Source organism: Leptonychotes weddellii, chromosome 6 (genome assembly GCF_054177405.1).
Source record: "Leptonychotes weddellii isolate Sample4059 chromosome 6, ASM5417740v2, whole genome shotgun sequence".
Lineage (NCBI taxonomy): Eukaryota > Metazoa > Chordata > Mammalia > Carnivora > Phocidae > Leptonychotes > Leptonychotes weddellii.
In genome coordinates this window covers 29,949,018-29,967,218 of record NC_138374.1, presented here as the reverse complement: position 1 = coordinate 29,967,218, position 18,201 = coordinate 29,949,018, and the positions used below count along the sequence as shown (strand labels likewise).

General features: G+C 40.7%; 1 protein-coding gene across 1 annotated transcript in view; it reads left to right on the top strand.

Moving 5' to 3' along the window:
* Positions 1-18,201, top strand: part of PLCE1 (phospholipase C epsilon 1) — a 299,036-nt gene that overhangs the window by 257,092 nt on the left and 23,743 nt on the right. The window contains exons 18-21 of the mRNA XM_081823078.1: positions 6,558-6,687; positions 11,025-11,146; positions 12,073-12,190; positions 16,246-16,377. Of these exons, the coding sequence (XP_081679204.1) occupies positions 6,558-6,687; positions 11,025-11,146; positions 12,073-12,190; positions 16,246-16,377 (502 nt within the window). The remainder of the gene's footprint in view (positions 1-6,557; positions 6,688-11,024; positions 11,147-12,072; positions 12,191-16,245; positions 16,378-18,201) is intronic.

The following is an 18,201-nucleotide window of genomic DNA, read 5'->3' as shown; positions in this document are numbered from 1 at the left end:
AAATGTTAAGGTAACTAGCTTCACAGGACCCCTCTGACACTAAAATCACCCAAAATCTTTCCCAAAGTGAATCATGGGACCCCTGTCAGAATTGCAGACCACTCTCTAAACATTTCATTGTCCCACTTCTCAGACTCTATTTCCAGTATTTCTTGCCATTCTAGAACATTACTGCTTCCCTGAGGGGTCCTTAAAGAATCTTGTCATCTGCTGAGTAAGTACCAGGGAGTTCCCAGGTTGTCCAGCTCACCTGCAGCGGGATTCCAGGCTGCCCAAAGTCCAGGCTGAGTTAGAGAGGTTTACGTGATACCACCTAAAAATTCAGTGATTCACCAAATGCTCCGTGACTTCAGATGCCTCAGGGTGGGGGAGGAAGGTGAGGTCAGAGGCTCCATCATTTTTAAACTTACCGTTCTGAGCAGAAAAACAGATATTTACAGAATGTCCCCAAACCAATCCAGCCAAGAGATCCCTACTGATCAGGTTTGCCCTGAATGGAGTGGCTCAGGATTACCATGGATGCTGTAGAAGTATGGTCATCAAATTTTTTTGCTCAAATATCTCAAAAATTTTTTGAAAAACTGTATTTCTCACATGTATTTTCCCCTTTTATACATTTTTAGGTTGACATTAAAAATTTTATCACAAGTTTAAATAGTTACAAAGGATTTATTTTCAAACATATTTATTATATTTAAATATAGGTAACATAAATTATATACCAATATAATGTACAAAACAATCCTCATTGTCAAAGATATCAGCCCAGTCAGCCAGATTATGTTTGGTCAGAAAAAGTGTGACTTTATTTTTTTTAATTCAAATAAACATTCACCCCTATGATAACCATCTCACTTTTGAATAGTAATTCTAAGATGGATGGATGGACAGACAAAAGGAAGGAAAGGGAGGGAAGATAGAAAGAGACAGAGACAGGGATGGATGGATAGATAGATAGGCAGACAGACAGACAGACAGAGACAGATAAAGGCATGGAGCCTTGAATGTGTTTGTTGCCTGGGTGAAATAAAATGCTCCGGTCTTTAGTTTTTCAAGACACTCAGGAGCTCTGCATTCTCAAATGACCGTTTGCTACCTTGGGTGGTTTTCACCTCACCTTTTTTTTTCCCCCTTTGGTAAGTGAGAGTTACACTTTTCTTTTGTTAAACAGGAGAAGAGCAATCATGGCAAGAGCATGGGGAAGGGAGAACCAGCCAACCATACTCTTGTTCGCAGGCAGTCCTATTTTTTAAAGAGTACACATAGAGCTTGAAAATCTTGAATCTAGAAATTGATTCCTTTAAAAATAAATGAAGCTGCACATCCCTAGAAGTCATGTGTGTACCCCGGAGGTACACAGTTTGAAGATCGCACACAGCTCTTGGCCAAGAGTTGCAAAACCAACCACTTTGGGGGTCAAGCAGAAACATAAATATGAGGGGCCAGCTCGTTGTATGCCAGCTGGAAGCAGTCAGGATGGGAGTGGAGCTTGCATGCCCTCATAAATGAATAGTTCTAATTACATTCTTTTTAAAACACTGCGCCAGCCACACCAGCCTAGTCTGGAGGGGAAGTCAGCCCTGAGGGCCACCAGTTTGAGCCCTCAGCTAGGTTTACCTGTGTGTAGGTCTGGACTCTCACAGCTGCTCCAGAAAGCCCGGCATTTGTTTGGGTTCCAGAAACCACAAGATCTATGCTGATGGGCTTTTGTTAGGAAGTCATGTAGCTTAAAGAGTAGCATGTGTTCCCCAGCCCTCCGCAACGGCTGCGTCAGTAACTGACTGCCCGGGACGGGGTGCTTTTTCTTCAACACTGTCCCTCCCTGCTGTTTTCTTTCCTCAGCAACTACTGCCCGCTCCTGACTGCCAAGCAGACCCAGCTGCCCTGCGCATACCTCTGTGGTCCTCTAGATGCGGTGGGATCTTGTAGCCGTTGCCTCTCCCGTTCTTTGTTACTTATGCAGCCTCCAGTTCACAAATGAATGCATCGTGCTATTTGAGAAGTCTTTATGCTGAGCCCAAATCTTGCTTCCCGTTCCTCCTACTCCTTGGCACTCCTTCCTCCCTTTGCAGCTGCACAGACTGATTCCATATCTAGAGAGCTAGCATGTGTCTCCCACCAGCTTTTCTCTTCTCCAAACTAAACAGTCTTGTGGTATCAACTGTTTCTCACAGGATATGGCTGCTCAGACTCTTTACTTCCCACTAAGAATGTTTAGGATATTCTTAAATTTGTGGATGTTCTTGAATTTGTCGATCTTAAGATGTGATTTCCAGAACAAGTCAATACTCCAGATAGGGATCTGACAGCACAAGGAGGGCAGTGAAACCATCGCTGCTCTTAACTTGGACTTTATACCTCAGTTAATGCAGCCTGGGACTGTTCTCACTTTTAAAATTCTTCAGTGCACACTGGGCTCCTGTTGAGTTTGTGCAAAACAAAAAGAGTTCAGTTATTTTCACAGGGACTGCTCTTTGGCTAGTCTCCCCATGTCTTCGGGTTTTTACAGTTAATTTTCAACTTTCATGGGCAGGAGCCTCACATTTATCTCGGTTACATTTGCTCTTCTTGGTTTTGGTATGTCATTGCAGCCTAAAAGGTTCTTTGTGAATTTTGACTTCTGATGTCCAGTGTATTTATTAGCAGTTTTTCAAATAGTGCCTTAATCCTTAAAGTTGCCCTTGAGCCAGATGAGCAAGCAGAGAGCCCAGCCTGTGGTCCTTCTTGCAGATCCTTCCTGGAGTTTAGATGATTATCACTCCTGTCTAGTGCTCTCCTCTCCTGCAGCCCACATTTTTCCCCAGAATCTGCTTCAGCTTCTTTATTTATAGACTAGAAAACTGAGGCCCAGCCATTTATGTGACTTTCTCAAAGCCATCCAGCTCAGAGTAGCAGAACGAGGATTCAGATTCAGGTCTTTAGGAAAGACCCTTTCAAATGTAATATAGAAGTCAGAATACAGGGCGCCTGGGCGGCTCAGTCAGTTAAGCATCCAACTCTTGGTTTCAGCTCAGGTCATGTTCTCAGGGTCATGAGATCTAGCCATGCTTCGGACTCTATGCTTAGTGTGGAGTCTGCTTGTCCCACTCCCTCTGCTCCTTCCCCCGCTCACACACACACGCTCTCTCTCAAATAAATAAAATCTTTTTTTTAAAAAGTCAGAATACATTGATAATCACTGGAACACTATTAAAAACATAGATTCTTAGGTGCCAAATCTGCCCAACTAAATCAGAATTTCCACAAGGAAAGCTGCGTAATCTGTTTATTTAAAAATAATTCTTATCGTCCTGGAAGTTTGGAAACATTCCTTATCTGTTATTTCCCAAAAAGTGAGTTACCTTACCCAAAAAGTCTAAAGAGTTTTGTGTTCTGGAGATGTGTTCTTAGTAAACCCATGCTAACTCTTGCTAATCACATCTTTATTTTCTGTGTTCTTCACCAACTAATTAATAACCCATTCTGAGATTTTGTTGGCTATCACCTTGACACTCCCCTCTATATAATTTCCACAATTTAGCTCTTCCTCCTTTTGGAAAAATGGGACAGTATAATCCCACTTCTAGTTTTTTAAGACCACTTCCAGCCTCCCATGATCTCCCAGGGAGTACTGACAGTCATACATGCAAGGTCTTTCAGTCGCCTGGCAGATTGAGTCTAGCCCTGGTGATCTGAGCTCACACAAGGCTGGGTGAGTGAGTGCCTAGAGCTCCAGTATGTTCAGACCCAATCCCTGACTTACCTGGGTCATTGCCATACCAGAAACTCACCTTCAGCTAGGGTGGACTGACTCAGAGCCAGGGGGATTTCTGGAGACTTCTGTCTGCCTCAGACTCATGCTGAGGCTCTTAGTGAGTCTCCCTAACTATACCCCATCAGATCTCTAGTTTTCTGACATTGGTCTCCAGCACTCCAACCTGGTAGACTCAAACAGTGCACATTAGATGACAGGGACTATGCGAGGGGCCAGTGGAACAGAGTAAAGTAAGACACAGCCCCAACTAGACCCATCTGAGCCAGTCCCCTCATCTGACCTCTAGCTCCAACCCCTCAACCTATGTCTGAATTGCTTTTATTCAAGGGCCAGGATCTTGTATTTTTGCCTCAGAGTAAGTAGGATATTGCACAGAATAAGGATGTCAGCTCCTGGTTATCCTTTTGTCCACCTCTCCATACTTCTGCATTGGTAGAAGCGTTTGGGAGTTTGAAGGACCTTGGCATGCTGCTTTCTGACATTGACAGTCCCCAGGTCTTTGCATGGCACCTCTCCCATCATACAGTTCTCACGCTTCTCTGCCAGTGGACCTACCAGGCTCTTTGCATCACCATTCCCAGCCCTTGGCTCTACCTTGAATGCTGGCTGCATCAAGGCCCTTCTCTTATCCGTGACAAATAGACTTGCTTTTGTGGCTCCCTTGTGCCTAGAGCACATTACCCAAAGTTTTGAAGAACACTAATCCTATGAGACATGCTGAGAAAAGGGGTGGGGGAGGGAAAAAATCCCTGGTTAAAAAAGCATGGGAAATGCTGCACTGGAGAGCTTTGAAGAATCACAATGCCCTTTAGCATATTAAATGAAGGCTATGTGATACCCTGTAGCAGGACTGCTTCAGTTTGTTTAAGTGCTGTTCCCAACCTTCCATTGTGTCTTGTGGTTACTGTAATATAGGTCAGTTTTCACCTACCAGCTATTAACACCCATGGAGCTTGTGTTCCATAAAACCCACTTTGAGAAATCCCAGCCTAAACAGTGTTCAGTTGTCTCGAATGGACTGTATTGTAAAATATTTTATGTCGATATAGACAGAGCCTAAATTGTGTCTTCCTTATGTATACATTTTTATTATAAAAGGAATATAACCACATCTCAAAAAATTTAGGGAAGAGAGAATTATTTTAAAACATCCATAATTCCGTTGCCAAATACAACCTGTATCACAGGGGTTCTTAACCTTGGTGGTATATCCACGGACAGAATTCAAGGGTCCATGAGTGTAGATGGAAAAAAAAATTACATCTCCGTTTTTACTAACCTCTAGCTAAAATTTAGCATTTCCTCTGGTAATAAACATAGGGAACAAACCACAGTAACACTGGCAGTACTTGGGTCTTCATCAGCAATAGAAATTATATTTTTTTCTGTTACATTACAGTTGTTGCTAAATCTCCAAGAATTATTTATGCTCATCACTCTTTCAAAAATGTTACTTGACCTACCCTTATACATTTTTGTCTGTTAATAAAGAAACATATATTCCAATAGCACCCCAGTTTGTTTTTTTAATATTTGATAACTGTATTCAACATTTTTTATAATCTTTTCTATTTTGTTTTATGCATTTAAAATGTCGGGGTCCCTGGGTGGCTCAGTCAGTTAAGTGTCCAACTCTTGATCTCAGCTCAGATCTCGATCTCAGGGTCATGAGTTTAAGCCCCACATTGGGGTCCATGCTGCGTGTGGAGCTTACTTAAAAATATAAAATAAAATAATATAAAATAAAATATCATTCTGAGAAGGGATCCTACCTCACCAGACTGCTTAAGGGGTTTGTGCACAACAACATGTCAAGAATCCCTGCTGTATTATGCATGTCATTTTATATCATTATAATCATTGTAGATAGACACAGAACAAATGATATAGAATTGTGTATATATTTACATAGATACATGTATATATGTATATATTTACATGTATAATTACTTACACACACAGAATTCTGTATCCTTTGTTCAATAAATATATATCACAATTATTTTTTCAAGTCTCATTTTTTTAGGCAGATACAGCATAGTTTACTGACCCCATTCTTCTATTATTGGATTTTAAGTTTGTTTCTTGTTTTTAATTCATACAAGTAACTTTTCCTATATTTCTGCTTATTTCCTATGCTCAGTTCCCAGACCTATATTAACCTTGTGTCCTGTGATACCACCTCAGAGTAATTCTAGTTGCGTGTAAAGACACATGATCTCCCTTGTAGCACACATCAAATTTCCAGAAGTTTCTAGCCTAGTTTGTTAATCTGATTGACGGTTCAGATAAAGTCTGTTGAAAAAACTTTATTTAAACTATTCACTCAGTCTCATTGTCCACAGGGACTCTAACCTTTTTCTCAAAGTCAAAGGCCTTTAGATATTATTTTAAGAAGAAGAAAAAAAAAAACAAAACAGTTTCTTAGCAGAGACTTACTTTTCCAAAAGTGATGGGCTAATTCACTTCTTCATCATTTGGGAGTGATGGTGGTTCTCCCAAGCACCAGGGTTTGTCCTGGAGGGCTTGGCCCAGGGAGCCTGGGTGGCTGGACATGACACACAGATTACCTGTGATTGTTGCTAAAAGCTCCTGGACTGCTCTTGTAGGGATGTCAACATTTGCCCAAGTATTGACACTGAACTTTAGGTAAATCTAGATTTTTGGTTTTTGTCTCAAATGAATCAAAATAGGTTAAGCCAGTTTTTATGACTGTGGCAAGCATTAGGTGGTCACCTTGAGGGCTATAAATGAAATTTGAGTAGCTTAGCATCTGCAGTCTTTAATTACTGATATCTTACAGGCTCATCAGTTAGCATCCATGCAAGCTCAGGCTTATAACGGAGGGAATGCCAACCCCCCACCTGCTAATAACGAGGAAGAGGAGGATGAAGAGGATGAATATGATTATGACTATGAATCCCTGTCTGATGGTAAGAGAAATACAACCCTATGCTGTGTGCGGGGAAATGACGGGATGATTTTCTGTTGTGGTTTTTTTGTGTCTTTTTTTTCCCCCCAAAAAAATGAGTCTGGCGCTGCACAGGCCAACAGTGCAGATTGTTGTAATCACTGTCCAAGAGTTCCTGAATCCCATTGCTTAGTGAGGAGGACCAAGCAAGGAAAGGGATTCTGTTAGCCGCTACAGCCAACATTCAAGGAAAGGAGGGTGTAGGAAGCAGCACAGGGGTCATTCCTGACTGGGTCTCTGAAGGAAAAGGTGGAAGTGCAGCAGAGAGACCCCATTCTCACCCTTTCAGTTTCTGACCCAGCTAATGCTCTCCCAGGAATGGTGGGGGCTGGCTAGTCTCACTCCTCACCACCTGCAGGGGGCAGCATCACAGCCCTGTGCTCTCTGCTCAGCCCTCTCACTCCTGTTCTGTAAGGAGTATAGAAAAAACAAACAAAAAACAGCATTTCACTTCCCTTTCTCCCTGGTTCTCACGTCACTAAAACAACAAGATATTTCCATCTGACTCCACCAGAGGGACAAAACATGGCTGATGGCTAATGGCACAATCCAAACACCACATGAATGAAGTTATCTACAGATTACAGGTGAAGAATTCCTCTTCCATGAGAATTAGATTTCACATGTGTCTCATTTGTACTAAATTGGCTACAGATTGCAAAATGTTTTCTAGGTACCATTGCTAATGGTAAGCGGTTTCATTTCAGCAACTTTTGAAAACCAATGTAATGAAAAATTGCCGAAATTTCTATTTACATAAATAACATTGCATGTGTAGAATGTATTACGTCTATGTCGGATAATTGTTTTGCTAATATGTAGATACGCCCAGGCCAGCAACCATTTACCGTTGGCATTAAGACAGCCACGCTACCCTCCTCCAAACTGCTCCTGCTGCTCATGCTCCAGGACTGCCTGCCCCCTAGTTCTGTTGAGTTCCATGAGCTTCCTTCAGGACCAGCAGGTACAGCCCAGTCTCCTTTTGCCTCCCAAATACAATACTAGTCTATGTCTATTTAATATTTGTCCTCGGTAATAGCTGATTGCTTCATACCATCCACTAAAAGCCAAATTTAGGAGTGCCTGGGTAGCTCAGTCGTTAAGCGTCTGCCTTCGGCTCAGGTCATGGTCCCAGGGTCCTGGGATTGAGCCCCACGTCGGGCTCCCTGCTCCGCAGGAAGCCTGCTTCTCCCTCTCCCACTCCCCCTGCTTGTGTTCTCTCTCTCTCTGTCAAATAAATAAATAAAATCTTTTAAATTAATAAATAAAAGCCAAATTTACTTGACCTGAAATCCCATCAGATAATGTGAGGGGCACATACTCTAATGGGAAAGTAAAGAGAGGGAAAATGAAAAGGAGTCACAATAATTTCTTGTATCCTATTCCTGAAAAGTTGTGGGAATATGAATATTCTTAAATTGACTTATTCCTTCCCATGGAACTCTATTATAATTATGATAATATTGTCTCAGAAGAACAAATTTATTCAAATAAGAAACAAAAACCACACACACTTAAGAAATCAACCAATCCAGATGTCATTTGCCCCTGTGAGAAGTTAGTTTGCTGGAAGATAAATTCACTTGCTCTCACAAATTACTCCTATATTTTTTCTGTACTTTCGAGAACAGGAAGAAGGGACTTTTCTTAATTATTATTATTATTATTATTACTATTATAAGAGTTTTTGATATGCAAATAACAAAATGATCAAGTATATATTTCAGGTAGGAGAGTAAAATTTAAGCCATACTCCACTGAATATCTAAGATAGTTGCATGCTTGTTTAAAGCCTGCCTGTGCTGGGATGGGGGACACATAGAAAGGGGGCCCCACTAGGTCCTGCTTCAATAAACTATGAGACGTGGGGTCAATGTCCTATCTCCACTCTAGGCCTTATGACCCTCAGATGTGTAATGAGAAGGTTCTGTTCATTGTTGGCTGGTGTTCTCCCTTCTTCTAGCACTAACACCTAAGATCTATGACAGCTGAAGGCCACTGCCCCCACATGGGTATTTCCCATTTCATTGACAGATTCCTCCGACTGGCTGATTCCCAAACAGGAAGTTTTACCATGACTAGTTTAAGCTGGTCGTGTTGAGGCTTCCTTATGCTACTGCTAAATGCCCTGTCAATCTTCTAGTCTTGGCTGTGGTTTGTGTGGTGCCTCCCTCACCTCTGTGCAATCCCTCTACTAGCTAAGATGAGAGGAAAATGAACACCTGCCTGCTATGGATAGAACCATTTGGAGCTTCATAGGGGGACCTCAAAGGTTTCTCAGCTTCTTGTAATGATGGGTCCCTTTGAGAAGGAGAAGTAGAAGCTGTGACCAGTCCCCTCAGAGAAATAAATGTGCTCTCAAAATTCTGCATATAGTTGCAGGAGTGTGGCTGGCCTTCTGAGGCCCTCGCAGACATGCCAGGTGAAGAGCTCATCTGTCGAATCTGGGTGGCCCAATTTATCTCTGTGACAGCTCTGATCCTCAGTTTTCATGTCTATAAAATGAGAGAATTAGTCTAAAGCCTCTTTGAGCTATAAAAATATGATGATTCCTAATCACAAAGCTAATTCCAGAAGATCTAAAAGAAGTTGCAAATGAGGTCCATGTGTTTCAGGAATTCCTACTCTGCCTTTTGGCCAATTTGTCCTTCATGAATATTTAATGAATTAAATTCCATTAACTAAATATAGATTAATTTTCTTCCAAACTTGCTGTTTATCTTGACTAGCTTTGAACAAGCAGTAGAGTACAGATTTGAACTCGTGACTTAATACAGACGTTCTATGACAGTGACTGCATGATTCTAACAAATTAATCCATGTCTGGGCGCCTGGGTGGCTCAGTTGGTTAAGCGACTGCCTTCAGCTCAGGTCATGATCCTGGAGTTCCAGGGTCGAGTCCTGCATCGGGCTCCCTGCTCAGTGGGGAGTCTGCTTCTCCCTTTCCCACTCCCCCCTCTTGTGCTCGCTCTCTCTCTCTCTCATTCTCTCTCTCAAATAAATAAATAAAATCTTTAAAAAAAATTAATCCATGTCTGTCCATGTGACATAATGCATTACTGGGAATGTTATGACAGTAACTGAAAATATGTAATGTGAATGTGGCAGCATGATTAACATTAACAATGTTTGCATTTCTTTTATTGCTAGCCCTTGCATCCCTAACAGTCAAAATATTAAATCAATAGAGGATTTCTTGTTTCATTTATCTTACAATCTAAGCTATTGTTATTTATGCTTTGCTTCATACCTTAGTTTAATTTATCTGGCTTTTTGTCTTAATTTTCCTTACTTTTATCCCCTTTCTGATTCTGTTTTTCTATAGCAGATGTCCTTACTGCTTCTCCTGCTCCTAACAGTCAGGAAGGTAAAGCCATTTGAACTGGGCATTTTAACTGCATGAATGTCGGCATTCTGTGTCCAATTTCTTAGGCCTTTTTAGCATGATGAAGTCATGATACTTACATGAGTAAAAATGTAATAAAATGATTGATCTCATTTACTTCTTGGCAGCCTGTGTGGCCCTTATTTGGTATAAGGATATTTTGGTCTAAGCATTTATGGTCTGATGAGAGCATGAACCTTGAGTGAGAAATGAGAGTTTTCTTATTTTTCATTTTAAAAGAGCATAACTGTGCTGTACCTCTAACACCTTTAAAGTCATTTTGAATAGAAATACCAAATCAAGAGCAAAGTGTAAGATTATCTGTCATGCTTTAGCTATTGTTAATGTTAATTTCTATCCTCAAGGTTTTCACTTAATAAATTCATAAACAATTATGAAAATTTTACTTTCCAATTAAGTAGAATCGTGAAAACTGCATTGCAAATAACAGTATCTTTTTTCCCCAGGTTTTGACATTTCTAGAGGTAAAAGAAGCTAATAGCTTCATTTTAAAGTGGGAGTGATTAACTCCTGTATGCACCATCTAGAAGTGCTTCTACCACTAAGTCCTCCCCAGACTTGTGTGCTGAGGCTTCTGACACATGTGTGTCTAAAGTAAGGTTTGCAGGGTCCTAATGATCTGTATGGACATGAGCCTTCTCATTTAGACTATGTCTGTAGGGTACCAAAACTACTGGTAAATGAGTCCATTCAATCCAAAATAAACACATCATTGACCAAATTTAACAAATTTTAAAAATTATACTCCAAGCCATCATTTTGGTAAGATGTAGCCAGAGCCTCAATCTTAACAGATAAGCATGAGTGTCTGGATATCCTTGCAATGATATAGACATAGCTCTTAAGTGAAACATCGGGTTCTCATTTGCTGAAGCCTGCCCACTTATTTTCAGACAACATTCTAGAAGACAGACCTGAAAATAAATCATGTAATGACAAGCTTCAGTTCGAGTATAATGAAGAAATTCCCAAGAGGATAAAGAAAGCCGATAACTCTGCTTGCAACAAAGGAAAGGTGGGTGAATGGTTTCTATTAAGTTACACTTGGGCCATGGTACTCTTGTCAATTGCGGGTAGAATTTCACTCCCTCCCTGTCCCTTTCCTTCACATTTCCCCCTCGCTTTCTCTTAGATGCCAAAGCCCACATGGTGATGCTATGGGACACCCACCTGCCATTTGTAGAAGGTTAGTCACTGGTTCATCCAACCAATAGCTACAGAAGGCATAGAGTGTGGCAGGCACTGAGGTGGCATGGAAGGTCGTTTAGTGATGGAGACAAATACAAATGCTTATAGCTGAGTACAAAGACCAGTGACTACACAGTGTTATCGGAGCATCAGGGAGGACGATGTTGGAAACGAAGATATGACCAAGCAGACAAAAACAGGGCATTTAGGCCAAGAGGACAGCCTGGTACATTCAAGGAATTTCTAGAATGTTTAAAGTGTTTGGAATGACCAAGCCGATAAACAGGGCTCAGACTGTTAAGTGTTCACAGAGGAATGACACGGAGAATAGAAATCTAAATGAGATACCCAGACCCTACCTTCAAGTGCCTCACACTGAGTAGACTCTGAGCAGATCTGCAGACAAGGTTGTAGTGAGTGACATTGTTGGAGAGCCAGGTAATAAAGTATGTCAAAAATTGGAGCCATAGAGGATGAATACTCAGTCATCTCTCATTCGACAAGTATGCATTCACTGTTCCACATTTAAGACACTGGACTGTGCCCCAAGGCAAGATGAGGATGAGTTAGGCTCATCGCTGGCTCTCAGAAAATCCTGACTCTGGGAAAGGTGTTGGGACATGTATATGGATGGATACAGAGCAATGCGAAACACACTGTGACATGAGAAAGAACAGATAAAGATCTTTGGGGATTCAGAGGTGGGTGGGCGTACGCTTCCTGTGTAAACCGGGATCATTTTTCTCTTGATAGGTTTATGACATGGAACTGGGAGAAGAATTTTATCTTCCTCAGAATAAAAAGGAAAGCAGACAGATTGCACCGGAGCTTTCTGACCTTGTCATCTATTGCCAAGCAGTAAAATTTCCAGGTAAGGGTGGGCAATACCATCTGTAACATTTAAAGATAGCAAAAGGTAAAAATGTGCTGTTGATTTAATTGGACATTGCGAATGTTTTCAAAATAACTAAATTGTGTTACCAAAGTCATTGTTACACTACCTTCTAAATATTTATTATTATTATTATTATTACTAGCTTTGATGGTCATGAGGAAAAATGCCATAAAATGTTTATTTTCCAGATGTCATGTCTTTTCATAATAGTTAATAATAATGATAATAATAATATTTATAACATCTAATAGCTAAAATTTAGTAAGCCCTTCAGTACCAGGATTTGTGCTAAGTATCTTACATACACCATGTTACTGACATCCTAATAATTCTGTGAGGTAGGTGGGTTTATCCCCATTTTTAAAGAAAATGAAATCTGAAGGAGACACACTGGTCCAAGTTTTCCTGATGTATCATCTAAGAGTCTTTTGTTTGAAAGTGGTAGAAATTGACTTAAGCAAAAAGGAAATTTATTGGCTCCTGTATTGAAACATGAAGGGATACACAAGTTTCAGGTACAGCTTGATCCAGGGCTTCTCTTCCCCATTTCTCATTCTGCCTCCTCTGGGTTGGGCCTGTTTCCTTTGTGGTAGTAAGGCGGCTGCAGCAGGCTAGCACCACATGTTTCCAGATCAGCTTCCATCTTAGAGCCTCTTCCAGAAATTTCAGCAGCAGTTTCATTGTTTTCCATTGAGTCCTTTGCCCATCCCTGAACCAGTGCCTGTGACCCAGGGAATGCAGAGCTCTGACAGTCAAGGGCCAATGGCACATTCCCCATCTCTGAGCTGGGTAGTGAGGCTCCACCTGAACCACAGGGCCAAAGATGGGATTTCAGTGGGAGAGTAGGTTTCCCCAGCTTGCTATTTCTAGAAGTTCATGATGATAAACCATTCCTCCCTCCAAATGTGCATTTCAGTTAATACAAAGTAAACTGTGATTCTGAAGCCTGTCTATCTCCAAAGCCCTGCTCTTAACCCTTGCACGACCGTGTCCCTCTTGTTAGGGTGTGATCTCAGTGTGCTCACCCAATTGCGTGTCCCATAAATGGGGCAGCAGGGGCTGCAGGGCAAACAGGAGAGTCCATAAATATATGGAAGTCAGAAAAATTCATCTCCTTAGACTCTGAAAAAGGATCCCCTTGTGCAAAATTTCTGAGGATGGGAAAGCAGCTGGAATCAGGAGATTCATCTGAATGTTGGGAAACGGGGTATACAAACTTGGCCCAGAGAAGGGAGTTGACGTTTCAGCCCTGCACGTGAACGCAGATCCTGGCCTCCAGAGGCCTCTCTTAAGCCCCACTTCTCACACTCTGCCCTGCAAACAGGACAAGGGTATTAGGCTATTAAAAAATTAGGTAATAGTGATCTTTTCACACACATGGAAAAAATCATAGATAGAACTTCTTCAGTTTCAAGCTTTCACCCCTAGACTGTTTTTAAACTTTTGGCAGCTACTGCTGCTTATCTGGCAGCAAATGCTGTTGAGGAAGATGTGAATTAATAAGTAGCCATCAGAGTTTTCAAAGAAATTTAAGAACTTAGCTATTTAGGTTTCACTTCACAGATCGTGACTTTGTCACGTTAAGTATGAGCCGCTGGGGAAATCGTTCTCATGGTGGGATAAAGTCCTCTTCCTGTCAAGGAGCCTCGTGGCCTGCATGTCCTTTATGACTGGAACAAGTGTGAGGACCACTGCATTCACAGATCAGTAATCACTCACATGCTCACATTCTAGTATCACTGCATCTCTTGTTCTTTATAAATTCAGCAGACACCACACCCAAACCATTCCACAGGCTTTGTCTTTTCTTCTCAAGCACGGATTAAAGAGCACAAATTCCCAAAGATATTTGAAGTCACTGTGAAAGAAAGTTTCTGTACCAAGAGAGAATTGTGGGAGAGCCAAAAGGTCACTGGGTCCAGCTTCTGACTTGAGGCACAGGCTAAGGGTTATTTGGCTTGTTTAAAATTCCAAGAATGCTGTTTTTTAAAAGTGTTTATATAGCATATGTTCTTTATAAGTATACTACATTTAATTTGGGGTTGTTGTTGGTTTTTTTAAGTGACTGAAGTTTCTTACATTTTTCTCTCCCCAAATTTATTTCCTCTCAAAATTAACAAAACCATACTGCCAGAATCATTGTCCTAATAGCTTCTAAATATTTATTGTTATTATGCTTTGTCTCAATGCTCATGGGGAAAACACCATAAAATGTTTATTTTGCTACACTATCAACTTTAATTTTGCTACCTTATCAATTTCAATGCATCGCACCTTCACCATTCCGAGTCCCTTCCAAGGAGCCACATGCAAAAAAATCTTCAGAGCAGTGAGGCACCATGAAGATCATGTAGTATGACCTTCCCCAGAAGTAAATTAACTTCCCCAAGATCATGAACCTGCTTCAGCGGCAGAGCTCAACTCCTCAGTGGCCTTGACTGGGACAGTTACATAACTTCTCTGCACTTCCAAATTCCTTATCTGTAAAAAAAAAAGGCATATTATGTCCTAACTTGCAGGGTAGTTGTAAAAATTAGCAATAAAGTATATAATGTGATTAGCAAGCTATCCAGAAAAGAATTGGGGCTCTCTGGGAGTGGTTGTTGTTGTTGTCATTGGTAAATGGGCCAACAGGGCAGAAGAAGGCTCTTTGTTGCTCTCTCAGTTACTTCTGTGGGCCTCCCTGGATTCTTTCCCTTTTCTTGATCACCCAGCCCTTGTTTTCTTGCGTCCTCACCCCAAGGGAATGACCAGGCTCTTCACAAAAGGGCCCACATACCCTTTGACGCATGCCAGGATGTGTGCAAAAACCCCAGAGTGAACAGGCCCCTCACTCTAGGCCCTTGGGAGAAAACCTACTATTACATCATTATGCACAGAGCAAAATTCACACAAAATTTTAAGATAAAGCATGAGAACCTCCTAGTCCAAGTGTGTGCGTCTTTGTGGTTACAGATACTTAAAAGGAAAAAAAAAAATTTAGAAGCCCCACAGCTGCTATGAACTGAGCGCTTTCTCTGAGCAAGACACTCTACTGAGCATGTATATATACATGATCTCATTCAACCCTAAGCACGACCCTTTTATAGATGAGGGAGTGATGCAGAGAGGTTAAATTATTTATATGAGGTCACACCACTAGGAATAGTGTGTAAACCCCAGTGTCTGTGCTCTTATTAAGCACCGCCTTATCCTGTCTTCTCTGCTGATGTTCTTGAAAGGTATATTTTTATCTCAAAGAGGACCTCCTGCATGCTGCTTCGGCTGAAGGAGTGACTTTCTAGTGGTACCATTGTACACAGTGGAAGGGTTTGGAGGCAACTCTGGCTTCATCAGTGCTTTTAAATGACTCTCCCTGCACTGGAGCCAGGTCTGCATTCATTTCCTCATTCAGCAAAAGTCTGTGAAGTTACCACTGCACACCAGGCACTGTGCCAGGCGGGAAGGGTCAGGCAGTGGTTGGACTAGGAGTAAACTCGCAAGAGAAGCCATGAACCATCAGGATCGTCATCACGTATTTCCCACCAAGCCCTCAGACTAACCCTGTGAGCGAGTTCCTATCATCACACCCATTTCGTGGATAAGGACACTGAGGAACAGAAAAGGTAGATGTTAAGCCAACCTCCTACTTGCAGGAACTGAACCCAGACAGTGTGACGCTGAAGCTCAGGGTTTGACCCATTATTTTATCGCTCCAAGTTGAGTAATTAGGTTCTGATAATTAAATATTGACTGGGGCGCTTTCTTTTCCTGCAGTTTTTCAGAATCTTTCTGGGGCACAGTCAAGTGGGTGTGTGTGTGGTTTTGCGATCATCTTGTGGTTCTTGTCACATTTGCCTCCAGAGAGAGAGAAGCTTTGCTATCATTGCCTGAAATGCTATTATTAACTGCGCTAAAAATGCTAGTAGGTCTTCTGGCCCGGGGCTGCAAGGGAGTAGTAGGACTTCAAAATAAACAGTAACAGGGATGGAAAATGTTGAGTTCCCTTGCTTGTAGTTTTTGGCTTATTTATTTTCATTTTATGGGAACAGGCCTGTCAACTCTAAATGCATCTGGCTCTAGCAGAGGAAAAGAAAGGAAAAGCAGGAAGTCCATTTTTGGCAACAATCCGGGCAGAATGAGCCCTGGGGAGACAGCATCGTTTAACAAAGCATCTGGAAAAAGTAAAGTCACCTTCTTCCAATATTTTGGCCCAATTCTGCATGCTGGATGATTCCAATACTTGACCGTCTAAGCACTTCCCCTGAACTTTTAATTTCTTTTTTTATGTTCATGAATATTTATGTTATCTACGTGTGGTACCAGTATCCTTAAAATTACAAATTTACACTTTTAACTTCCTAAGAAGTTTTCACTGAAGACGTTCTAACAGTGTTTGCCTCAAAAGTAAAAATTGGAGCCACCTTGGAACATTCTAGTGTTCTTGGAACTCTTCATCCTTATAACTCCAGAAGATATATCCATTTTATTTCTAATTACTTTTTATTATAAAAGTAATAAATTCTCATAGTTAAAAACTCAAACATTTCAGAGTATTATTAAAATTCCTTTCCACTCTCTATGTCCCAGTTCTATTCCCCAGAGGTAACCACTGTTAAGTTTATTGTGTTTTGTTCAAGAAAAATAAGATTCTTTTTAAGATAATCCAAACAGAATATAACAACATACTTGGATAACTTTTTTTTTCTTGAGGTTAAATTTGTATATAACATTATATTAGTTTCAGGTGTACAACATAGTAATTCGATCTTTGTATGCACTACAATAAATCTAGTTAGTTATCATCCATCACCATATACCTGACCTCCTTCACCCATTTCACCTATCCCACCTCCTTCCCCCTTTGATAACCACCGATCCGTTCTCTGTATCCAGGAGATTTGTTTGGTTTTATGTGTTTGTTTTGTTTTTTATATTTCATATATGAGTGAAATGATATGGTATTTGTCTTTTTCTGACTTATTTCACTTAACATTATACCCTCAAAATCCATCCGTGTTGTTACAAATGGCAGGATCTCCTCATTTTTATGGTTAAGTAGTATTCCACTGTGTGTATATATACCATGTTTTCCTTATCCATTCATCCTTCACTGGATACTTAGGTTGTTTCCATATCTTGGCTGTTGTGAATAATGTTGCAGTGAACATTGGGATGCATGTATCTTTTTAGAATTGGTGTTTTTATTTTCTTTAGATAAATATCCAGAAGTGGCATAGCTGGATCATATGGTAGTTCTATCTTTAATTTTTTGAGGAAATTCCATACTGTTTTCCGTAGGGGCTGCACCAGTTTGTATTCCCACCAACAGTGTTTGAAATTTCCCTTTTCTCCACATCCTCTCCCACACTTGTTATTTCTTGTCTTTTTGATAATAGCCATTCTAACAGGTGATATCTTGTTGTGGTTTTGGTTTGCATTTCCCTGGTGATTATTGATGTTCTTCTTCTCGTGTGCCTGTTGGCCATCTGTATGTCTTCTTTGGAAAAATGTCTGCTTAAATCCTCTGCTCATTTTTTAATCAAATAGTTTTTTTGCTCCTGAGCTATTTGAGTTCTTTATACACTTTGGATATTAACCCCTTATTGGATATATGATTTGCAAATATTTTCTCCCATTCAGTAGATTGCCTTTTCTTTTTATTGATGATTTCCTTTATTATGCAGAAGCATTCCAGTCTGCTGTAGTCCCACTTGTTTATTTCTCCTTTTGTTACCTTTAATTTTGGAGTCAGATCCAAAAATTCAACACCAAGACTAGTGTCGGGAAGCTTATTGCCTTTGTTTTCTTCTAAGAGTTGTGTGGTTTCAGGTCTTACATGCAAGTCTTTAAACAATTTCAAGTTAATTTTTTGTGTATGGTGTAAGATAATGGTCTAGTTTCATTCTTTTGCATGTGGATATCCCGCTTTCCCAACACCATTTATTGATGAGATGATCCTTTCCCTATTGTGTATCCTTGGCTCCACTGTCACAAATTAATTGACC